General features: G+C 36.2%; 1 protein-coding gene across 4 annotated transcripts in view; it reads right to left on the reverse strand.

The window, feature by feature from the left end:
• Positions 1–26,709, reverse strand: part of LOC138317708 (pleckstrin homology-like domain family B member 2) — a 144,437-nt gene that overhangs the window by 96,582 nt on the left and 21,146 nt on the right. For 2 of the 4 annotated variants that reach the window (XM_069259559.1, XM_069259556.1), the window contains exons 2-4: positions 14,833–14,994; positions 11,657–11,789; positions 10,849–11,031 (exon numbers count right to left, since the gene is read on the reverse strand). In XM_069259559.1, the coding sequence (XP_069115660.1) occupies positions 10,849–11,031; positions 11,657–11,789; positions 14,833–14,883 (367 nt within the window). In that variant the 5' untranslated portion in view covers positions 14,884–14,994. Of the gene's footprint in view, positions 1–3,490; positions 3,804–10,848; positions 11,032–11,656; positions 11,790–14,832; positions 14,995–26,709 lie in introns of those variants that run through there. The other 2 variants (XM_069259558.1, XM_069259560.1) reach the window with 2 other exon arrangements.

Here is a 26,709-nt window from a genome sequence, read left to right on the forward strand (position 1 = left end):
TTTTTAGGCTTCAATTTCACTTCCTTCAATTTAAAAGCAGACTGAAAATATCCACACTGTGGTGGTTTACTTACTGATTTCTTTTGCAAATTGATTTATGGCTTATTTTGTAGAAGAGTTTTATGAAAAACTACGTAGTTCAGATTTGTTTCTATTAAGCGCGCCTTTATATGCTCATTCGGATGAATACGGTAACTAGAATTTAGCTCTTTGACTTACACTCATAATACATCTGTGAAGAAATATCAACATTTTCACAATGGAGGTAATATTGGTCTTTTATTACTCAGGCAACCAGTCTCTTAGATATTTAAATCATTGATTTTAAGTTGAGCTTTCTGTTTTATATATGTGTATTGTGTAATATATGTGAGCTTTCAGTTGCAAACTAGGGCAATTAGCCAGTTTTGTTAAAAAATTCAGGGATTTTTGCTTAAGTCAAAATTTGAACTATGCTCCTGCCATCCATTATAGTCTAAGCCTATCAACTTGACAACTGTACCTCAATTACACATGAGAATACTGAAAGAAAGAGTTGCTTTATGTGCATCGAGTACATTGGTGCAGTGAATTCCCTATCTTAATAAATCTAGATCAATTCACATTATTTCCCCAAATATCTTGCAAGCAAGTTACCAGCTTTAAGTCAATATTAAATTTGCCCTCCGCTATTTCGAAGTTCTATGGAACAAGATTTATAATTATTTGAAGAAATTGTAAAACATGACTAGTGCGAAACGATTTAAGCATTGCTATGATGAGCGTAGGGAGTTATCTGTTAGATATAATACCCCATGATGCTGTTCTGACAAGGTGGTATGGTACATAGTGACTGAATCCCTACATCAAATGTCAGCAAAAAGGTCAAATCAGTTCAGAATATAAACCAAACTCTGCTACCCCTAGCTAGGACTCAAACTCAACAAACAAACTACACTGACACTGTACTGTCCCTTCTAGGGCTCCGCAGTCCCTTGGAATCAAGTTCAAAAGAGGAACAATATTCTGCAGCCCCTTAATGGATCCAGTTCAGCGAGTTTACACATTCTGCAATACATTGGGATCTAGTTCAATATAAAACCCTAACTCTACAGTCCCTTAGGGACCCAGTTCAATATTGGATATGCATTCTGCATCCCCTATGATTCAGGAGTCCAACATAGGAACTAAAGTAAACGGGCTCCAGTTCAATATAGAAACTTTGATAAAACAACCCCTTGACCTAATTTCAACATATGAACCAAATTTAAAAACATCTTACTATCTAGTTTGAAACAGGATCCATACTGAAGGACTCCTTGGGTTCTAATTCAATATGTGTTCATGAACAAAACCCCTACCCCTCAGGTATTTGTCCATTTCCAACATTTTAAGCAAAGATTCTTCCTATGAATGTTTCATTACGAGAAATTCATTCATGAGTCAGTCCTGAGAACCCCATTTATAACACATGTGTGCTGAAAAGTAGAACACTTTCCTTTAATGCTCATCAACGTGCTACTCGTTATGTCATCTTAAGGTTGCTAGGCAACCACAGATGTAATTAAAACCCGACTATCTATTTACCAAAGAGACAAGTGTTGTACTATATTCACAAAGCAGGGGCTTTAAACATCTTCTGTTTTACAAATCACCCAGTTCCTTGTCAGGATTGCTTTGTAATTAGGCTAAATGTACCACATGTTCTGGGAGTTCATTGGTAAACCCACGGCAATGATACCAGTTCAAAACTATATATGTATTGATATATGTTGTTGTAATAGACTGAATAGTACATTTTAATTTCCTGTCTGTTCTAGTGAATCAACGTAGGATCTTGCCAATATATTTGTTTTAATGACTTTAATGTCTGTTATTGCTTTAATATATGAATATAAAAAGACAAAAATCTTTTCACCAATGACTTTGTTCTATAATAAACTGAACATCAATTGAAGCAGAGGGATGTCGGATAGTTTGGAACTCTTCAGTGTTTATAGCATGTAAAAACACCCATTATAGATACAAATATCCATGCATCATTACAGTGAATCACAGCTGAAATTCTGTTGATACATGTTATTTCAGACATCCAAATGTCTTTTTTCACCCAAATTAATGAAAACTTACGTACACTAGAGTGAAGGTTAAGATTAAATCATTTTCAAACATTGGTGACGCCAAAATGCCACAAATGGATGCCAAGACTTCAGCCATATCTGACATATCTTTGAGTTTCCCTTTTTGTTTAAGAGAATCATTTGATCTTCCTCTTTCTCAAAGTTGTTTCCCTTGTCAAACTGGCTCTACTATTATTCTCTAAATCTGTATGAATATGATGCACAGACACATGACATTAGATTTGCACCTCATTTGTTATCACAAATATCTAATAATGAAACTATTGCTTCAATGCTATTTTTGGAACCGACCTGCAACTTAGTGCTGTTTATGGCCCAAATTATACACCATGCACATTTTGGTCAGTTACTGCATTACCTCCTACATGACTCTCCCTTTTGTCCAGTTTTCATTTTGCCAATTAAAGTCAGGGTTCTGTTGGTATACACCATATTACAAGTTTTGTGATTTGCATTTCAAAACAAGATTTACATTAGTGGATTAAAAAATCTATTGGAAATTCCTATCAATGTAAATGATAAAGATGGAGAAATACTTTTGCAAATTAACTTGGAATGCAAAATTTGCAAAAGTAAATTGGACAAGAAAGTAAGTTGTAACTTGATCTTGTGTACCTTGAAGAATCTGTTTATTCCAAGTATTTTTCTGATTTTGATTAAACTTTACACTAAATCCTCAAATGTAATCAATTTAGAGTATACTACAGACAAATCTTGGTCTTACAGACTTGGAGTTAACAAAGTTTGAAATATGATGTAGCCATTATTAGCTGTTGTAAAGAAATTTGGACCAAAAAATCATGAACACACCTCAGCACTATAGTTTGTAAATAGCCGCTCTGTATATAAACTCCCAACATATTGTTTAAGAAGGCTACATCTGCTGTTTGTTTACTATCAAAGGGACACTGCCCTTAAAATCCCTGGCCAATTAACTCATTCACCCCTAATGGCAGATTTGAACTCTTCTAGTTCAAACGTAGGAACAGTTCATTATTTAATTTCTGGAATGAATGGGTTAATTCCTCACAGCAGGTATGCTCCACGTCATCAATAAAAGACTATGATGCACTACAGTGGTTGCTAACCCCTCAGATAATTTGAAAATTAAAACACTTGAAGACTATATGTACCTCTTAAATTAAGTTACACTAGATTATCTCCCCTGAAAAGGTAGATTATCTCCCCTGAAAGGATATCCATGGAGTTGAAATTTAATCATTTATGATTTCCTCTAAATAATGATAGATAATTACCAGGAAGAGGGATGTAAAAATGACAGAAATTAGAATGGGTGATGAATTGAGGTAGTTTTAAGTAGTTTTTGTCAGAGGAAAACTTACAATATTGGTTATAAAAGGTATACATACTTTTTGTTGGTAGCACTGGACTCGGGGACATTTCTGCCTGAGCAGTCACTTGAAATTTCTGATTTTCCATTTTCACTTTATATTCGCAGTATTCCAATCAAGCTGTTACCATAGAAATCCACAGAATATGTTACCAGTCAGAGTATCCATTGTCATCAAAATCCACGCAACTCACTTCTATGGTAATCCACATGTTATTCAAAAAATTACGTCATGACAGTGTTGTAATCCACTTGTAAATCCACACAAGAAATTTTTTTTTTAATGTTCCCTAGGTAGAGACTACACCATGATCATTGACGTTTCTCTGACAGAGAAAACTTAAATCAAGACTACAGTTTCTGGTAAAACATTTTGCTGGACATATTCAACATATATAACAGTCAAATTCTATAATCAGTCATCACGAATGCTGGAACAAAGTTCTATACAACTTTTGGCCCGATTTCTACACACATTAATTTTGGTCGGAAGGAATGGTCAGTCTAAAAATTGAAATCCATTGAAGAAATATAGATTCTACTATATATATACCATAATGCCCTCAGAACTGACCATTAGACTGGTCAGTTAAAGTTTCCCGAAATAAACTGTTCCACCAGACCCTCCAGTATATAAACACAGGAACAGTACCGGTGTGGTATCCGTCTGGTGTCCGAAAGATTGTCCAACATAAACAAATCAGAGCAGATCTCTCCTCACATCTGGTCCGAACTAATTATCCTTCCTATATACCCATCTGTCCAATTTATTCGGATCTCTCCCCTATATTTGTCCAAACACTACTGTATCCTTATATATTCCCCTACTGCCACCTGTAGGATCGTGCTCCACATCGATAAACAGATATTTTTTCCTCCCCTTTCATCTTGAAGTGGAGTTCAAAATCACGAAAATTGTTTGATTTTCTCTGTAAAACATCTAGCTTGTAAAGGTCATTACCGTACTCTTCTCTCCAAATTTATCCTAAAATGAAATCTCTGTACACTGACCGTTGAGTAAAGATCGCCACAGGGGGTACGTCTTGATTTCAGAAAACACACAAACTGAGCTACTATATCTTACTACATCTCTGACTTATCATCCCACCGGCATGTCAGAGGGGAGACGCTTCCAAGGTGTAGTCTTGTGTTATCATGTCTTTTTGAACATAGTAATATTCATAAACGTTAAAAAATCGGTGTGTGACTATGAGTGAATCACATTTGATGTTCATTTGATGAGAAACACATCAGAAGGACAACACTGGTTAAGAAATTCCTCCTGCGTAGGTATCCTGATCTTCATCAAAAGAGTATTAAATAAAATGGAGACGTTGTACTCCTTTGTCATAGAATCCCACACCAATTCCAGATTTTCTTTACCACACCAGAAGCACAAAAATTTTTGATCAGCTCTAATCTATCTGAACAGTACAAAATGTCTCCCATACAGTTCACAAATATTTCCGAACTCTTCAATTGTTTCCTCGAAAAAGTTGTTTTATGAACAGTTTAATAAAAGTTTTCAGAGAGTCTTTCAGTGCTTTCCAAATTTTGACACTTCTCTCCGGATAGTCCTCCGATTATTTCAAAATAGTGAAGACAGTTTTTTCGTTTTCTTTTCCAGACACAGCTTCCTGAATTGTCCCCTACTGTTTTCTCAATAGTCCCCTGCTGTTTTCTCAATAGTCCCCCACTGGCTTTCTAGCAGTTCCACACAGCTTTTCGAGCCGTTCTACACTGACAGAGATATTTTTGTTAAAGACATGATGAGAAAGATGATGATGTTGGCAGGAGAGTCAGTGTACTGACAATGTTACAGCATGTTCCTGGGTATGTTAGTACATACACCAAAGGCGTTGTGTATCTGTACAAACCTAACAAGCAATCACAGTGCGATCACACATACAGCCCATTCTCCTTGTGTCTCTGCTCAGCGCTCCTCCCTTCTCTGATGTTTACTAACGATAATTAAATATGTCCATACTTAACGAGGTATCTGTCGGAACATTTTGTGTGTATGTATAACAAGAAATATAAAACTTGAAATAGTTGCTGCAAAGTCTTGGCAGCTTAAGCATTTCAGTTTTTTTTTTTTTTGTTTTTTTATCAAATACTAAAATGTTTCCATGGTATTCTTTAGTTATGGCTCTAGCTGCTTTCTATATAAAATCATAAACACAGGCCTAAAAACTTTTCAACTGCCTTTGTAGACAGGCTATGAAAACATTTTAATATTTCATTGAAACTTCCAAAATCCAATTGTTTAAAGGTGTATGTATAGAACTTCTATTTTGTATAAAACTAGAAACACTTTCCTTTTAACTTAAAAGAAGTCTTGATGTACCAGTTATTTGAATATTTTTTTCCAATGATCAATCTATACCAGAGAGATTACATATCTAGGAGATGTTTTCATTTTTCTGAAAAAAGTCTTCTTTTCAACTTTATATCGAACATTTCTTCTCTGCTTTCAACAAGCAAACAATTTATGGATTAACTTTTCACTGACTCGATCTCGCCTCTCTCAGAAACATTTTAAATTATCTGTCTAGTACACATTTAACAGTGGAACAAATGATGAATTTTGTCAGACAGGAATCCATTAAAACCCCTCCTAGTGTTTTTAGTCCTTCGTTACTCATCCTGTAAATGGTTATAATCCTCCATGAAGAACGGGCATATAGGTAAACACACACATAAAATTGTACATTAAATAGAAAATGCTTCACCACATTTCTTCATTAGACCGACATAACTAGGTTGAAACAAGATTATTGGATTAGTCTAGAATCACAAGTCTCCGAAAATGTTTCCTGTCTCCAGGGATTACAGAGTTCGGTATTTCCTTAACTCTAAGAACATATTACAGTATTTCCAATCCTCACAGATCACAATCCAGTAATTCCTGTTTTCCGACTCTAGTTTCCCTGCAGCAAAGTTATAGGATCAGTCCTGTTTCACAGGAATCTCCGTGGAATACTCCCAAGGGTCTGTCTAGCTACTGAAGATTATTGGACCAATGTACACCCTTAGATGTTGTGTGATGCAGGCCTAGCAGTATAAGTATATATATATATATATATTGGAGACAGTTCCAGCTGGTTCCATTAGAATCATACACAACATACATCTGTACTACACATGTGTTACCCCAGCTGGTTAAAACACATTCTAGTCATTACGCCAGCACTTTCTTAATTGGGAAGAATTCTTTAATCAGCCCTGATCACCAAACATCACAGAGTAAGCTTTCATACTATACCAACTTAATGGAGGAATTACTGCACCTAGTACTCATAAGGGTATTATATAGATAAAGGTCAAAGTCAAATGGATGTATACAAGGTCAGACAGTTGGAAAAAGGAGGAATGGGTTCTAATGTAAGGTTTAACATATTTTAAGGTCAAGGTTACATGAATGTAAAAATTATCAGACAGTTGGAAAAAGGGGCTAATACAAGGTTTCACATTTGTCAAGGTCAAGGTCAAATGGATGTATACAAGGTCAAACAGTTGGAAAAAGGAGGAATGGGTCCTAATGTAAGGTTTTACATATTTAAGGTCAAGGTTATATGAATGTAAAAATTGTCAGACAGTTGGAAAAAGGGCCTAATACAAGGTTTTACATTTGTCAAGGTCAAGGTCAAATGAATGTATACAAGGTCAGACAGTTGGAAAAAGGAGGAATGAATCCTAATGTAAGGTTTCACATATTTTAAGGTCATGGACATATGAATGTAAAAATTGTCAGACAATTGGAAAAAGGGCCTAATACAAGGTTTTACATTTGTCAAGGTCAAGGTCAAATGGATGTATACAAGGTCAGACAGTTGGAAAAAGTTGCCTAATACAGGATTTTACTTATGTAATGAACAAGGTTAAGACCAAACGAATGTAAAAAGGTCAATTTGAAGTAGGGTAATTGGCTACTAATACAGGGTTTTATGTATATAAAGGTCTAGGTCAAGTTGATGTATACAATGTCAGACAGTTGGAAAAGGGAGAATAGTGCCTTGTGTAGAGTTTTACATGTATCAAGGTCAATTGTATGTAAAAGGTCATACACGGATGGATTGGAATCCTATACTACAAGCCTTGAGCTACCAGAGTTAGACTTGAAGTGAAATGGATAAAATCAGATATTAGGGGAAAGTGTGGCATGCAATGTTGTACTTCAAAAGATTTTAAATGTGTAAACTTCAAGGTCAGATACTTCTACAACGTCAAGATTTTGGAGGAACGGGAGATTGTATCTTGTAGAGAACTTTATATATGCAAACATAAATGTCAAAGAGTTGTACAATGTCAGATATCCAGGGAAAATATGAAAGAGCACTTCATACATGACTTGAGATATATGAAGGTCAAGGTCAAAATAGCAATCTACAAAATCAGTTATTTGAGGACCTGGTGAGGTAGAGTACTTAATACACAATCGTAAAAACATAAATATGAAACAATATTATCAATGCCAGATATTCTAGATAGAGCTTCTTCCACTTCATCATTACGGTAACAAAAACAAAGTCTAAGTTACAGTTGATCTTATTCTGTACCAAGAATCTTTTAAAGAAACGTTATCCTCAACAAAATTTAAGCTTATGCAGATGTCATTTAAGAAATCTAAATATGATATTACAATCTTACAGTCAAGTTAAAAACATATATATATTTCTAAGTTAAATGTGATTCATAGCTGTGAGTCATTTTAGGATTAGACAATATAAGTATACCCATCCTACACTCTTCATTCATTAATATTCAGGTAAGGTAAGGTACAGAATATTCTGACATAATATACAAATTATATCACAAATTTTGGTTAAACACACATCACCCATAAATTAATCACATCCATTTTGTTGTCTGGAAATAATAGGACTTACATGGCAGATTTAAAACACTGAATCTACAGGTAAAAATTCAAGTAATTAACTGATTTTCATACAGATAAAAAGTCCAGTAATTAATTAGTTTATACAGGTAGAGAGTCCAGTTATTAATTGATTTATACAGAGTTTCTAAATAATGAAGATGCAAGTCATGGCATAAAAATTTATTGTTGCTAAAAACAGCGGCACGTTTCCCGGCGATTGTTGCTACACTGGAGAGAAGTGATTAAGTTTCTAATTCACATCATATCTGTGTTTCTAATAAAACAGAAACTACTGAAAAATTCATAAACTCATTTAGCAGCCGCTGCCTCTGTCAGAGAGCTTTGCAGAATTGTGAGTAATACTACACAATATACGTGTGAATAACGATTGTATCTTTGTCAATCTGTACAAACAGGATAAGACTTAGTTTGGTTTGTTTCATTAATTTATCGTCCTATTAACCGCCAGGGTCTTAGGGACACTCCAGGTTTATGTGATGGAGGAATGCTGGAGTACCCAGAAAAAAACCAACAACCTGTGGTCAGTAACTGGCAACTGCCACGCAACATAGGTGGGGGCTTTTAGTAATATATCATGACATCTAATATATACATGTATCTCTTAATACATACATGTAATGATGTCGTTTGAGACATACAGATAGGTATTTTAATTACTCCAGCATATTTTCCATCCAAACCCTAAATCCTGTCAGTTATTTGTTCACAACTTTTTAACAGTAACATTCTCAGACTAATGCCCAAAATAGCTGCTATGTGAGCAATTGGAATAATGATTGTCATGCAGGCAGCAATATTTTTCACTGCCATATAGTATTAACTGTTGTAGTAAGAGAAAACTTAAAAAAGGACAGTTAGTTATCAATCAATACGGTAAAGTTGTTCAATTTTGCGATTTACTGTTTTGGTATTATTTGTGGGAGTTAATTTTCACGAATTATCTTAGTACCCTTTGGAACCGTCATTCAGACGACGGGCTATAATATGTAAAACAAGATTTTGATAAATTTCGCAATGTATTAAACTTCACGAATCTAAAATCCCCGTGAATATTAGCAACTATAAAATATTGACTACTATAATGTTCGACAAAGAAGGTTTAATCGATTTATGTTAATTCATTGTAACAGTCCAAATTGAAAGCTGTAGTGGTAGTATTGTTGTCGAGACATCTTAACCCCCGCAACATCCCGCAACAGATACCTTAACCATTAGGCCACCACAACCAAGAAGTTGAGGACTAGCAGCACCTGTCAGGTACCTTAACCACTTGGCCACTATAGCCCAGAGGTTGAGGACTATCGGTAGAATGTCGGATACCCTAACCACTCAACCACTGTGATCAAAAGGGGAAGTGTATAATAGGAGAGTTCCACAGAAATGCCCAGAAATGAAGGACTTATAGTGGTAGAATTTCATTTATCTAACTCCTCAGCTGCTATTGTCCTGAAGAGTTAAATTGTGAATAGTAGAATGTCAGATACTTTAACCATTTGTGCACCACTGACTATAGTATTGTGTCATGCCAAGAGATAGACAGGTAAAAGTTCCCATACAAAATATCTAACTTCATGACCACACGGTCACTACTGCAAGAAACATCACTAAAATTTGGAGTGATCAATTTTGTCTCTCCTAGATGTCTGATTCTTAGTTTCAAACTAGAAGGGGGGTGTAATCTAGTATAAGAAATAAATATCAACATGTTTGGGTCATGGTGACCAGTCTACTGCAGCCCATGCATCTATTTTTCCTGTCCCTATACATACTCTGTCTTCATCTTTACATCAGGTGTAATGATTCACTGCTTGTATAAACTATTTCTATATAAATCACAGGAGATGCTAAAAAACGTGACTGTCTGCTCATCAAGGAAGCAAGTTCCAATTACAAGATCGTAAAGGGGAGATAACTTGGCAGAAAGAGGGACAGGAGAAATGCCAGAAGTAATTGATCGTGTGCTGTGTAACGATAACTGAGTAATTAGATGTGAGATGGAGAGCGAGCATTCCTATCTTGAGCTGGTTTTTTGGCACAATTTTGCACCATGTTTTTTATTGTGTCTGTGTCAGACTTCTATAATATTTCTGTTAATTAATAAGGCTTGAAGCATATTTCTGATCATTCAGTGGTATAACAGGAAATGTCAGACAAAATGCCAATTGAACCGGTATTCTTCTGCAGGCAATATTTTGTGGAAATAAAAAAAATTGTTGTTACAAATATTGCTTTATTTTCTAAAAAAAGTCTAAAAGTTTGTTTTTTCACCAACTATTTGTGCACACAAAATATCATAAATAGATCAATTAATGTATGAAATGTTTCATCATCACAAACGAACTGTTAAATTTGGCCACATAAACCTGCTTTCTCAGTCTGGGTATTTTGTGTCTATGTTCTGTAAGCATTATTTCAGAACACCATGTACATATTCATTGTTTTGATTATCATCGTGACCTTGAGATGTTACCACTAACCTTGAGAAAGTTTTGTAGGCTCTGTGATGACCTTTCCATCTATAGAACACATTCTGGCGATGGGGTATAGGGTAATGGTACCGTAGATGTTGTCTATGTAGCAGTGCTCGTCTTCGATACCCGTACCCTGTATCACGATGTCTGGCATCACTGCACAGTTCGAAGTCCCAATATCTGTACGACCTAGTTACATAAATTTATAAATTATGTTGTCATGGTTATGGAATGAAATGTGAATTATCAATATTTTTCAATAATAAATACATTAATTTAGAATTATGTGAGTTTCATAGTTAAAACGTGAAAACAAACATTCATTAGATTGGACTTAATGACCTCTTGCAGGTAATGGTTATCAGAACCTTTAATTGGTCAGCAATGATCTGGTTTGTAATCCGATGTAAAACATCCAACTGTAAATGAATGCAACAGCAGCATTGACCTTGACCTAAAATCATTAACATATCTCAATGTGATCTTGACCATTGGCGCTGGTAGTGAAAGCAACCTTGACCTTAAGAGCCAACAATAGATGCTATCATTGTGATGATGCTATAATAATAGTGATAACACAGATTTGTAACCCTTGTGAAAAGTTACCTTGACCTTTGGTACTGACAATGACAGTATAACCTTGAACTTAGAAATCATCAGTAATGGTTACCTTGTCTTTACATATATGTTAATTCATTCACCCCTGAAATTTCATAATGGACTGGTCTATTCTGTGTTTCAGAAGAGCCTAAATGTGTCTTCAGGGGTGAATGAGTTAAAGGTGATATAGTTCTGTCCTTACTATGATACTTACCTTCCTGTAGTGGTACTATGGTAACGGCTGTAGACAGCCGACCACTGCCCAGACTGACCAGGTGTGGACGCTCACTGTAGACCTTGACCATACTGTCTGTGTCTGTCACCTCCAGCTCTTCCTTCTGGTGCTGCTGTAATACAAACAAACAACATGGACGGTTCTCTGAAAATAAACAATTGTCAGTCATGCCAACCACTGATATTACTGACGGATCCAAGACACCTGAGGAGAGTATATCCAGTATATACAAAGGTGAATGGCAAATGGTAAACAAGAGATCCCAGAGGGATCTTGGCCCCACTAAAGAATGGTCTACGTCTGAGAAAGGACAGAGGGATCTTTTCTCTGCTTTTCAAACTTTTACTACATATTACTACATATGAAATTTGACAAAGATCCTTTGAGTACTTTCTGAGATATATAATAGTAAGAAACTTCAATTGTCAAAATCCAAGATGGCTACCTGTCTGCCATCTTTTTGACCGATCGGTCCAAAAATGCAACATGCACAACTAAGGTCCTAGGGGAACATACATATGAAATTTGAGACAGATCGCTTGAATACTTCTGAGAAATAGCTGCAACAAACTTCAATTGTCAAAATCTAAGATAGCGGCCTATCGGCCATCTTGTTGACCGATCTGTCCAGAAATGCAATTTCACAACTAAGGTCCTAGGGGAACCTGCACATGAAATTTGAGACAGATCCCTTCAACACTTTCTGAGAAATAGCGGTAACAAACTTTAAGTATCAAAATCCAAGATGGCTGCCTGGCGGCCATTTTGTTGACCGATTGGTCCCAAAATGAAATATGCACAACAAGGGCCCTAAGGGAACCTGCACATAAAATTTGAGACAGATCCCTTCAGTGCTTTCTGAGATATAGCGGTAACAATCTTTAACTATCAAAAGCCAAGATGGCTGCCTGGTGGCCATCTCGTTGACCGATCGGTCCCAAAATACAATAAGCACAACTAGGCCCCTAGGGGAATCACATATGAAATTTGAGACAGATCGCTTCAATGCTTTCTGAGAAATAGCGGCAACAAACTTTAATGGTCAAAATCAAAGATGTCGGCGTATCACCATGTTGTTGACCGGTTGACCGATCTGTCCAAAAATGCAATATGCACAACTAAGGTCCTAGGGGAACCTGCACATGAAATTTGAGACAGATCCCTTCAGCACTTTCTGAGAAATAGCGGTAACAAACTTCAATTGTCAAAATCCAAGATGGCGGCATGTCGGCCATCTTGTTGACTGATCGGTCCAAAAATGCAATATGCACAACTAAGGCCCTAGGGGAACATACATGGGATATTTGAGACGAATCCCTTCAGTACTTTCTGAGAAATAGTGATAGCAAATTTTAAGTATCAAAATCCAAGATGGCTGCCTGGAGGCCATTTTGTTGACCGATTGGTCCCAAAATGCAATATGCACAACAAGGGCCCTAGGGGAACCTACATATGAAATTTGAGACAGATCGCTTTCTGAGAAATAGCGGTAACAAGAAATGGACAGACGGAAGGACGGACGACGGACGAAAAGCGATTTGAATAGCCCACCATCTAATACAACACATGACCTTGACCCCTGAGGCCTGAACTACTATCCTTAAGTAACTCACTCTTGATCTTCAACACTGATAGTTTCACTACTGACCTTGACCTCTGTTTTAATCACTAATGACCTTGACCTATTAACCTTTAATTATGATAAAACAATATTTCGAATTTATCTTTGTTAGATTAAACCTGAACTTCTCAGAGATTCACAAATGATAATGAACTTCGATGAATAATTATTGACCTTTACCTTTATCATAATCACTAACTAATCACCTTGAACTCTGTTAGTAACTTTTGGCCATCATGTCTTTTTCTACCTAGGTTTACTGGAGAAAAATGTTCATACCTGAAAATAATTTTTATGATGCACTAATCTAAACAGAAAATTTCATTATTTAGATTGAGAATTGGTTTAATATAAAAATGTAAGATTAAATCATGAGCTGAATTCTTTACCAAAATATGGTATTCCTGCAAACATGTATTGATTACAGGGCAATACTTCATACAAATCATACAAATAACAAAAAAAAAACTTGTTTACAGTACTGAAGAATAAACTAGCTACATGTACTGGACAAAGAATATGTGCTTACTAACTCTTTCCATTTTGTGTTCTTTCTTAAATATATAGTTACATATTAGATAATTGCCTACAGAAGTTTTTAAGAAAATGGTGGACAAAATGTCCAGTTGTTGTGTACTCATTTATTTTGTTTAAACATGCTAAATAAGGTTAGTGAAATTATTTGAACTGACCAAGAAATCATTTTATGAATTATTTAAACCTGTATCAAGATTTTATTTTGATATTGCAATCTGGAGCAAAGATGCAAGATGTCGACTGTAGTCAACAACGGGGAATAGGGAGGGTAAAACCCTGTCCATGATAATATACAACAGTACAGAAAAATTTACACACATTTCAGTATTTTCTTTGAGTAACATGAATGACTGATAATTAATTTAATTAAAATCTTTTAATTTAACGGTACCTTTATATGACAGATATAATATCATGATGTTATTCATTTTTTATAAGTAATGACTATGCATCCACTCTATACACATGGAGTGGGATTCTACATCAAGGGGAATAACTCTTGAAGGATTGAACAAACCACAAATTGCAGTGTTGATGATGAGAGGCTAGCTATATAGTTTAACATTAACACGAGACACAATACAACTCTCAAGTTTTTTTTTAACAAACTCTTCACTGAAAATCATTTAATAATTTTTGAGATCAATATTAGTCAATGAAAATCAATCAAAATTAAGCAAAACTATTCAATATTAATGTTTGTTACATGCATGTACACTTGTAACATTATAGAGAGTGTTTAAGGGGAGATAACTTCAGCAGACTTGTCTTTAAACCAGACTTTTTCCTTCACCAGATTACAGGGAAATAAATGATTACTTATTCAAAGATGTGCCAGATTAAGGTGGTCTACTTAAGTCTGAAAATCTAAGAAGAATTAAACAAAACATTATTGCTTTTAACTCTACCATGAAGGCTAAAAACATGTGAATTTATGTGACCCAGAGATGGAGGGCTATAGTCTGTAGAAAAAAACATATAAGAAATTCATACATACCATTTTATTGTATTGGTTCTGTAAAGCCAGGGAATTATAAAAGTCCATCATGTTTAATGTAGAGGATGTGCACGACACCCGCTCAAGTAGACGGTCCAATCCTGTAACCTAGCAACCAGGGCTAACTTCCTGTCACTCTCAAGGCATCTCGGTTGTTAGGATCTGAAAACACACATGGATATGTTTCATTCATATGGAATTTTTTTCTTGTGGCATCAAATATTTCAAGTCTTCATCATTTAAGATTTGGATGAAAAATTTGTGATGAAATTGCCTCCAACAGACTAGGAACTTGAAGTTTTGTTAACCACAATTTCAACCCAGCATAGCTGTGGTTCACAATCACAGTATAACGCAAATTATTGTCTGTAGTTATTGAGCCTTGGTGGCGGAGTCCTGACATATTACCACAAGCTCTACACCTCTGGGATGCATGTTCGTATTCCATGTGGGGCAGTTGCCATGTACATGTACTGACCGCTGGTCGGTGGTTTTTCTCCTGCTACTCCGGCTTTCCTCCACCAACAAACCTAGCATGTCCTTTCATTACCCTGGCTATTAATAGGACGTTAAATTAATAAAACCCAACCCAGTTATTGAGCCTATATCGTTACATGCGAATAACTTTCTATGCTACATATAGAGAGAGTATACAGAGCTTAAGTTGATATGGCATAGCTTAGATAGTTAACATAACTAATACATTAATTTCTAGATTTGTGATTGCATGGACATAAATATATTAATTAGAAAACTATGGTTGTGGTATTTTGTGCTGTGATAGACACAAAATACATTAGATGGACACCTGGTGTTATTGTTGAATGCATGAACTAGCCACCAGCTACCACATAGACACTTCCAAAAAAATTATTCTGGCTGTCAAACGATATATCCAAAAACACAAATAACTTGACCTTCCTTATTTCAGATCACAGAAGAGACAAACATTCCAATGTGCGCTGTGGTATGGAAATGTAATATTATGTTAGGTTGACTGGGCACAGCGTGCTAACTTTGATTGCCAATCTCTGAAGACTTAAGTCTAGCTGCTATAAAATGTTAGCAGGGTGATACAAAACACATTCTTGTAATCAAATTGTATGCCATAATGATTACAAGTGCTTATATAATTTCAATACCTCCACATCAGCGGTAACTATTTATTTTGATAAAGTACTGAAATACATATATTCATGAGGCTTCTGGCCATTATCTAAACAGCCCTTGATTAAACAGAGATGGAAGCGAAGTGCTGGATCATTATAATGTTATTGGAGATGACATTTATGTGGGCTTTTGTGAACATTACAGACAAGTTCAATCATTTTAAATAAATCCAGCATAAGCCTGTTGTTAGAAGAGTTTGAAAACACTTAAAACTCTAATGTGTATTTACAGAGTTGAAGTTTGGCTTTGTTCCCGGTCCAGCTGCTGTACATATCCCAGCTGTCCGTCCTCTGAAAAAAACTTGTAAGGGGGTTCTATAAATCTTAACCTGTTGGTTCATTATATCATCAATTATTTTACCATCTCCTTTGAAAACTGTACAGCGTAGGTTATTTAATTACAGTCAAACCTGTATATAAAGACCACCCACAGAACCAAGAAAAAATGGTATTTATTTATAGCCAAGTGGTCTTTATACACAGGTCAAATTGTGTTGAAATTGACCATTTGTGACCCTGGAAAAAGGTCTTATTACCAAGGTGATCTTTATAAAGAGGTGGTCACTAAGGCAGGTTTGACTGTTCAATTAAGTTGATTTTACCAAAAAGTATTAACCCATTCCCCCTAAAGATACATTTGAACTCTCCTAAATCTTTGACTGGAATAGTCCATTACAAAACATCAGGAGTGAATTTTAAATGGACAAAGAAACTTGGACACTTCAATGAATACCTTCTTTCAGCATACCTGATTGGGTACATTATAATTTCATATGCAGTATTCGAACCAATAAGCGCCCAGGGCGTTTAAAAAATTGAAAAAGTGAAAAGGTGCTTAAAAAGACGAAATTATTTCAAACCTTTAGTTTTGTGTAGTCTTGGTCTTTTTTATATTAAAATTGAAGGACTCAAAAAGGGGAAGGGGCGCTTACAGGGACATGTCGCTTATTGGGTCAAATACAGTGTGATTAAAACATTATTGGTAACTTTTTACAAATGATCATCAAATAAAAAAAAACAAATGCTGTCAACAAGTTAACCAGCTACTAAAATATGTTAATTGTTATCTCTTTAACATTAAAAAATGTTAACTTTTTAATTAATCAGTTATGACAGTTTTAATTACAATATATAATTTACATATATCTTCAGTTGTTTTGTTTTTACAACAATGCAAATGGCTATTGTACATGTCTGTTTGTTGATTTCAGCATTTTATGAAATAAGAAGTAACAAGTATAAAAGGATTGAGGACTTATCAGTTTACAATTGAAGTAATAGAAAATTCCCTCATTAAAATTATTTAACAGCATTTCTTTGTTTTATTGAAAACTTTTTGTTGTTAGAACAAGAGGATTGCATAAGATGTTGAATTATCTATTGTAACTCATCTTTGATCCGTTTTTCAGGTTCCTTAAAATTTCTAAATTGGCTTTGAAAACATCATTGCTATGAAGAGATAAATATAACACTTGATACATACATGCCAAAGCCATTTCCTCTACTAATAAGGCATTATCTAAAACTGATAGAGATGGCATTGTTCTGTTGCATTAACTAAGATTAAATACACATTATAATACATTCTTCTGTACAGATACAGTAGCTAGCACGATTAATACATTCTTCTGTACAGATACAGTAGCTAGCACGATTAATACATTCTTCTGTACAGATACAGTAGCTAGCACGATTAATACATTCTTCTGTACAGATACAGTAGCTAGAACGATTAATACATTCTTCTGTACAGATACAGTAGCTAGCACGATTAATACATTGCCTGACTTCAGTGCTACAGAGATATACCAAATACACTGATACAAAAGATAGATATATCAAAATTTCAATTTCAGATATATGATTACACAGAATCTTATCGAACACACTACATGATGATTTTATAGGCCTAATCCATTATATTTCCTCTTCAGCCTCTTCTAAGCAATGATTGGGAACCTTATCTAAATAGCCATCTTTTCAGTGGCTTTTAAAGTGCAATTTGCAACAACAATCCTTTGATGTGAAGGGAGATGGGATTACTAAGTGTGACTTAAAGCAGGTTTTTAGATCAAAAAGTAATTCAGTTTTATGTACAAAATCATAAATGTACATACATGTAGCAGATCACCTCCAATTCACTGTATGAGCAGACAGCTGGTCACATATGGATTTGTAAAAGGTTAATACCCTGTTATCTAAACATGTGACAAAATACAATATGCTAAGGTCAGAGGTTATGGGTCATCTCCATCTGACATAATGTTAAAAGTCATTAGTTTGAACTTTGTTCCTTGCAAATGATCCCAATAATATGCAGTAAAAATACTTAAAATTGTATATTGCAATTAAATTATCATATTTATTTGCATCATCAGGCAATGTCAGCGTCATGACCACAGGGACTTGACACAAATTGTTAGTCAAATGCCAATATATCTTTGTATTATACCATAAATATATGTTGACCAAATTTGTAACAATCCCTTTTAAAATGCATTACATATATATATAATGATCGTTGGTTGGAAATTCGTGCCAAGTCCCTGTGCTCATGACCATTGACATTACCTGTTCACTCAGTTGCGCATGACTGATCACACGTGTTACCTGTAAATATTTACCTACCAAAACTTACGCTGACAAAAAAAGCAGAATCAGAAATTAAATTTTCAAAGTTTTGGTAAATTTGTACAAACGTAACCGATAGGCCTATGTCAGGTGTGCGTTTTGTGGCCGGAAATGTTAGATAGACTTCGCTCTGAGGGTTGGCCAAATAAATCAAATAAATCAGGATTTTGAAAACACCCAGAACCCAATAATGACCTGGTATAAATATAAACTTTTGTTAAAACTATTCGATTGTCAGAATACCTCGGGGAAACAGAAGGCTCAGCTGCTGAAACCAGCTGTTAGGATCATCTCTCTCAAACACCTGATCCTCATCACCGGAACATACTAACATACGGACTGTTAGACCGGATAAAATATCCGGAAAATACCTGATCTTCGTAACAGAGAATTCACTAAATTGGATTGTTATGTAAGGTCAAATAATCATCAAATTTTAATTTAATAAAAGAGTTGGAATGAAATATCACGGTTGCTATGCAAGGAAGTTGCATTGCACTTTATATATCAGAACATGCAAACTATCCGAAAAGTTTAGATCCGGATACACAAAATGTATTTCCATCTTTAGTTGGGTTCTAGTCCACATTTTACATATAGTATACAATAACATTTGTTAGGATAGTTTACAATACTGACAGCACCTGCTGTAAATGTATACTAAACACACCTCCCCAGATCTCACTACAAATCGCAACCCACTCCCCCAGCCCCTTTAGCTATATAACATTTAGTCCCGCCCCAAACTCGATCAGTTGCTGCGATAGACGATGTAAGCCAGTCTTCTTATCTCTTGATATTATACAATACATAATATGCCACGTGCACTCAGTCAATCCACAGAGATTCCGATAAAACATCATGTATAAGCAATACTTTAAGGATGTCTCCACGATGACCATGTGAAAGTAGGTGTATAAGTGACATCATGGGGACATCAGCAGTCAAGTTCATAAATGAGGGCGTTGAGCGTTCGCCCCTGTAAGGAGGGCTCTGGGTTCTGTCCCCTGGCCGAGACACACCAAAGTCTATAAAAGTGGTAGTTTCTGCTCCTGCTTAGGGCTCAGCAAACGGGGAGTGGGACGACTGGTTCGCCCGTTGTCAGTATAATGTGACCGGGTGGGGTATGTTGCTTGGTGTCTTCGGCGGCATGCTTCAGTGATATAGCACTATAAAAAGGGCAATAGTTCCACTATACAAGAAGACACCACATGAACATACCGCAGTCTCCCAGAACACGCACCTCGCACAACATACACGCAACACACCGCATATATGGGAGACCGTCCTTACATGACCATAGCTGTTAATAGGACGTTAATCAATCAAACAAACAAACAAACAAAACAAATCATAAATGAAAGTGTAAGTTATTTCAGTACGGATGTCCAGAGATAACACCAACAGTCAAGGTCATATGCGGACATATGTCCAAGAGACAACAGTCAAGGCCATGTGTGAATGGATGTCAAAGGGACACCAACAGTCAGGGTCATATGCAAACGGATGTCTAAGGGACACTAACAATAAGGTACACCAACAGTCAAGGTCATATGTGAACGGATGTCTAAATGACACTAACAGTTAAGGTCACATCCGGACGGTGTGTAGGGAGACATCGACATTCAAGGTCATTTCAGGACGGTGTGTAGAGTGGCACCAACAGTCAAGGCCATATCAGACCGGGTGTCTAAAGGACACTAACAGTCGGTTGTGTAGGAGACAGTCAAGGTCATCAGGACGAGTGCTTTTGGGACATCAACAGTCAAGGTCATATGCGGACGGGTGTATAGGGAGACACTAACAGTCAGGTCCGTATGCTACAAAGACGTTCATTAAGGGGACACTTGTAGGAGAATGTGAAATGGATAGGAATATGATCGGTCATATCATTAAAGCATAAATTATCCAAAAAATACGCACCCATAGATCTGTACTCGAAAGCCAAAATTTCACCTTTAATCAGTGTATTACATGTATAGAGGAGATAATACGTTTTCTTAATCTTCTACCGTTTCTATGGTCTATATCCCCTACAGATAATGGTTTATTGTCTCTCGCCTCGGTAGCCCTGTTGCTCACCGAAGCGTGACCTTAATCAATGTACTCCAGGCAGTGTACCATCCCTATCTATTGGTCTATTGTTCATGTATTCAAGTAATTGATGTCTATGTTTACCAACATATGATCCGCATGACTTCAATTTGAACCAACCAATATAAAAGGTCGATTCAAGGTCATTTGTCTTCGGCAATCTCACCATTTCCCAATAAGTAACATATGGAATTACATCATGTACAGCTGTGTATTGTTTGACTCTACTTGATGATTAAGTGTTATATACATTAAATACGAAATACAAATAGTTTATCTGCTTAGTTATAAATGTGACTGATCATCTATAAATTAGCTTTGAAATGATTATCAAATTTATTTTGTAGATGGAACAATCACAAAAAATGAACTCTCGATAGCTGGAAGTTTTCAAATTGAAATTGATAAAGTGTTGGTTTGGATTAATTTGTTAAGCCTACAGGCTGTTATCGGCCTTAATTATTCCGGGACGTTTCATGTTTATAAGGCAAATGAAGCGAGAGAGAAAAATCACCGATCTACGTTGGTTTCAAGTTCGCAAACCGTAATGGAAGCTTTTGATATAATGTCGTTGCAAAACAACCGGTATATATATACCCTGACAAATCTGTCCATTGCAGCCCAATTAAGAAATACATGCATACATTATCTCTCAGTTTTCCCACACAGTACTTACTTTTACCAATTGTTAGAAGCTAGAACGTACAGTTACACGTAAATTTCTCACTCTTCCCATCCCTCAGAGACTACTTAATAATGTACATCGGCTTAGACACCCTCCCTAATAAAGAATTGCTTTCCGAACATGTCGGTTGAAGGTCACGGTCACTATCACTTCAAATAGAAACTGCGTTAAAATCAATTGTCCTTGGAATAATTATGTTTCAATTACTTTGTAATGTTTTAAAATGATGTACAAGCGACACTTTTTACCTCTTCGGAATTCTGGTTTTGTTTATGTTGCTCGTTAGACTGGCCACCAGACCATAAGTTGTTGATAAGACTTTCTCAGCAGAGTTCTTTACTAGATTATCTTCCCCTTGTTTGAAACTTAGAATCAGACATGTACTAGTAGAGACAAAGATAATCAAGCCATATTTAAGTGATTTCTTTCAACATTCTAGAGACTGGTGACCAGTCTAATCGCTCGTTTAAGATTCAAGTTTCAGAACTGCTCAATCAAAACGTGCTCAAAATGCGTTTCTTCAAGACAACTGTTTTGCATAGTTTTAGTTCGACAGAGTTGTTTACAATCTAAGTTTTTCACTTTAATTAGACCTCTTTCCCCTGTTAGATATCTTTACCCCTTTTCCTTCCTGTATCTTATCACATACAACACACGTCTATCTTATCTAGAAAACGAACACAGAACACGTTACTGCGTGCAGTTTTCAATGACCCGACCATCTTTATGGTCAAAAATGGAATCTGTTGATTAGACAGAAACAGTTGGCTGTATTTTTGTTGTTGTGTTGTTGGGTGTTTGTTTTGTGTCCTATAACAGTTGTACTCATCAAAATGGCAATCGATTTCCACTAGAGTTACTATATAATAAAGTCGCTATACAGGTGGAAATGGGTGGTGGTAAAACGGGCAACGGTAAAGTATAACGGTAAAATGGAAATCGGTAAAAAAAAGACTCACGGTAAAATGGTGAACGGTAAAATGGCTAACGGTAAAATCGCTTACGGTTAAATGGAAAACGGCAAATTAAATTATTACGTTTTCCACATGATCATGGATACCGATGGGTTTGGGGAAATTAATAAAATGTAAGAAACTCCAGGATTGTAGCTACAGTTCAGACGAAAAATCTATGTTCATCAGTATACTAAAATACTTCGCCACTAACACAAAAAAAATTCTACAGATGCCACTCCATCAATGTTCATATTGCATTGCTTCTCGTGAAATATCATACATGTACGTGTGGCTTGCTCTTTATGTGGCCTTACCTGGGGACACTGTCTTAAAAAAGGCGCCTTGTAATGTCAACGAACTGTTTTCAATACGACGACTTTATTCTCCAATGTACCCTGGAGACAATGGTAGGATAAATAACTTACCGCTGCTCGGCACCATTACTCAATACGTCTGGCGATTGTCGGTAGTCGCGAGATAATGCTTTCTGAGACTCCACAAGTGTTAGACACATTAAATGTTTTAAGTGGCGGACAAGTGTTTCCCTTTCCGATCTGGTTTTACGTCATCGTTTCCCAAGAGACACCCAGATAATGGAGAATTGTAGAAAGGAACTGAACGGGATACATCAAACCCACGGAACGTTTCTCAGCCAGATTTGGTCACAGCAAATGACATCCAAGGCACATGCGACCGAGAGTCTTAAAGACCTATGGAAATTGAAAATAGTGGAAGCGCGTGCGTGAGCAAAACGCCTGTGAGAGAAATCCTTACACGGCATGTGCGACACATGTCAAGCCTTAATTACAAGACTTGTACGACAGGTATCTTACTAGGTGCATGCGACAGGAACATATGTTAAGCATACCATAACTAATTAGCATGCTCAATGTACATACTAAATTATTATAAGTTATAAGGTCTCTTTGAACCCCGAATTTTTAGCTAGACTCCTAAAACGTCTCAAAATGGGTCTATGGACACTTTATGGTGGGTTCAAATATATATAACTATAACTTATTTCCATATTTACAAGTTCTTCTGCTATGGGAAATGTTTTCTATAAATAAAGTTATCTGCCACTGAGTGTTGTGTTAAACCCCGATCTGTTCCGAATATATTGCGTGCCGATATTATCATACATGTAATTACCGGTGTATCGTCTTAGGTTATTCCGACAGAATGGAGAACATGTTTTCTATTTTGTTGTTTATCTGACCTTATTACTGTAAACACCTGTTGTTATAGAGAATAATAGGCCTGTAAGAGTGTACCTCATGGAATGTACACTGTACCTTTATTGTATATTTTAGGGGGATACAACAGAGAAGCCGACTTTCTTATCTATTGCGGAAAGTTGATGAGAGATATGGAACGTCAATTTTAACAGTATGAGATGCAATTAGTGTTTCATTTTTTAAAGAAACAAGAGGCCCAGAGGGCCTGTATCGCTCACCTGTTTTTTTTTTGTTTTTGTTTTTTGTTTTTTTGAGTAATTCAATAATTTAGTAATTAGTGATTCAAAAATTACAAAGACTCTTACAATTTGAAAAAATAGCAAAATTGACTCCATGATTTGTTTAATTTTGAATCCCAACCATATAATGATGCTATAGATACCATACGAATATGCTATCCAATACATAGTTTCAGAGAGGAAGTAATTGATATAAAATAGTAGCCTTATTAACCTTTTTGGCCCTGCGCCTAAGGCCCCGGGGGTCAGTTCCATCATTTGTACAATTTTGAATCTTCACCCTATAAGGATGCTACCATTGCATTATGAGTGCTACCCCATGCTTAGTTTCATAGAAGAAGTCGTTTATATGGAAATAGCCAAATTGACCCCTTTTGGCCCCGCTCCTCGGGCCCCTGGGGGTCAGCCCCATCGTTTGTACAATTTTGAATCCCCGCCCTAAAAGGATGCTACCATTGCATTATGAGTGCTATCCCATGCTTAGTTTCAGAGAAGAAGTCTTATATGGAAATAGCCAAATTGACCCCCTTTGGCCCCGCCCCTCAGGACCCCGGGGGGTCAGCCCCATCATTTGTACAATTTTGAATCCTCACCCTATAAGGATGCTACCATTGCAGTATGGATGCTATCCCATGCATAGTTTCAGAGAAGAAGTCGTTTAAATGGAAATAGCCAAATTAGCCCCTTTTGGCCCCGCCCCTCAGGCCCCTGGGGGGTCAGCCCAATTATTTGTACAATCTTCAGTCAGTAACCCATAAGGATGCTACCAGTCAAATTCTGTTGAATTCCGACCAGCGGTTATGGAGAAGAAGTCGGTTCTTGACGGACGGACGGACGGACAGACAGAAGAACGGACGATGGACGACGGACGACAGACAACGGACGACGGACGCCGGACGCCACGGTATGGCATAAGCTCACCTTGGTCCTTCGGACCAGGTGAGCTAAAAAACGTGTTTAATTCAAAATATACGATAGAAGTAGATGTAAGGAAGTTTCAAACTAATATTAATGTAGGTTTCCCAAATTTATGTAAGCAATTTTTTTTTCGAATCGTTGGATCCTCTTACAGGAACGGAACTAGAACACATCACAATACTATATTATGAAAAACAATCTAAACATATATATTCCCAAAAAGCTAAGGAGGCGACGCGGAAGCTTAACCATTCATTGGGGGGAAATATGAAACTTAAACAATGATATGGTAAACTTGCTTAGCAATATCAAATGTTGGAAATGAAACCACGATCCGCCACCCGACTTTTCCCCGTGGTAGTACAAAACACGCTTTCTTTGTAGTAAAACGTAGTAAAATAAGTCACGTGCTTATACCTCATTCATGTCATTGGTCGAAAATATGGAATTGTGTTACGGGTAACTATAGTGATCACATGATTGTGTGTTTATTTCCAAATATAATGATTTCTCTGACCTGGTATTAGTATGTATAATTTGGCCTTTCTACGAATTTAGCCGGGAGTAGCCGATCTTCGCTGAGCCTAGATTAGACGGTTAAACCGATTGAATTTGTAAATTTGCATTATATATCATTTTTAGATAAAACGTGAAAATGACAGCTTTATAACTCAATCCAGTCCATTTTTTATAAGTCAAAATGTTATGCTAGCATTTTGGAGACTAAATATCTTCAAACAAATCATTTTTTTTCCGAAAAATGCCAAGCAAACTATCACTATGTTTGGAAGTAAACACACATTCACGTGATCACCAGTTACCCATAATACATTTCTATATTTCGGCCAATGACATAAATGGAGTTTAAGCACGTGACTTGTCTTACTACATTTTTACTACAAAAAAGTTGCAAACATATATTTATGAAATACAATGTGGTTCCCGACTTTGCAGGTAAAACTACGTCCCGGGAGGATCTTTAGCCAAATGTTTAACCTGGCCATTAAGACCATAATGAAAATTCGTTATGCCTTTATATAAATGTTGCGGGAGATGTTAATATTGATGAATATACATGTTTATGGACTGGGCAAGCTAACAAGTTAAACCGGTTTCCAATGTGTATTTTGTACCTGTTCTGTGACCTTTGTATGGATGTAGACTTTATTCCTCGTGAGTTTTGTCCTACATGATGGGATGTCTAGTCTCGGGTACTATTGGATACATTCAAGGTAGGGATTGTATACTGGGCAGAGTGTCCTAGGCTCGGTTATAACCGGAACAAGTCACGCTATGCACGTTAAAGATCTACTGATGGTATTCGAAAAGAGGAGGCTTATTGCAAGCCGCCACAGAGTAGGTTATAGGTTTTGTTAAACAGATTAGATAGGATAATGTAGGCATATGCATTTCTGTGACAGTCCAAAAATACCAAGGCTATTTATGTATTATTTTTTTTTATTCAATTACGTTTTAGTTTAATTAAGGCACAGTGATAGTGTGTCTGGCCCATCAATTGAACTTTTATTTAATATGAAAATCTAAATATAGATCATTACCTACTACACCTTTCCGAAACGGAAGTGTAAACAAAATTGATAATTTGTAGAGTCGCAAAAGTTATTGGCTTACCGTTAATATTAGGTTTATCATCAAATTCTGTACAATTTTATTGAAATTAACAAAGCTTTTTTGGAAGCTAATACTTGGTTCCACCTATGAATGGAACCAAATTTGACTTAAATGAGTGATCATCTTAGTTTAAGCACTAATGCTTTTTCTACGGTTAAATCTCAACGGATTATCAGGAAGATGCCGTCCGAATCCGGACAGATTCAAGTCTGTTTCCGTAATTCGTTTAGATATTACTTCAGCAGGCAAATACTTGTAACACACCGATCAAGCGTCTGATTCTAGCGTTCTTGCTACATGACTAACCTGCACTAA

The sequence above is a fragment of the Argopecten irradians genome, chromosome 3, assembly GCF_041381155.1.
Source record: "Argopecten irradians isolate NY chromosome 3, Ai_NY, whole genome shotgun sequence".
Classification (NCBI taxonomy): domain Eukaryota; kingdom Metazoa; phylum Mollusca; class Bivalvia; order Pectinida; family Pectinidae; genus Argopecten; species Argopecten irradians.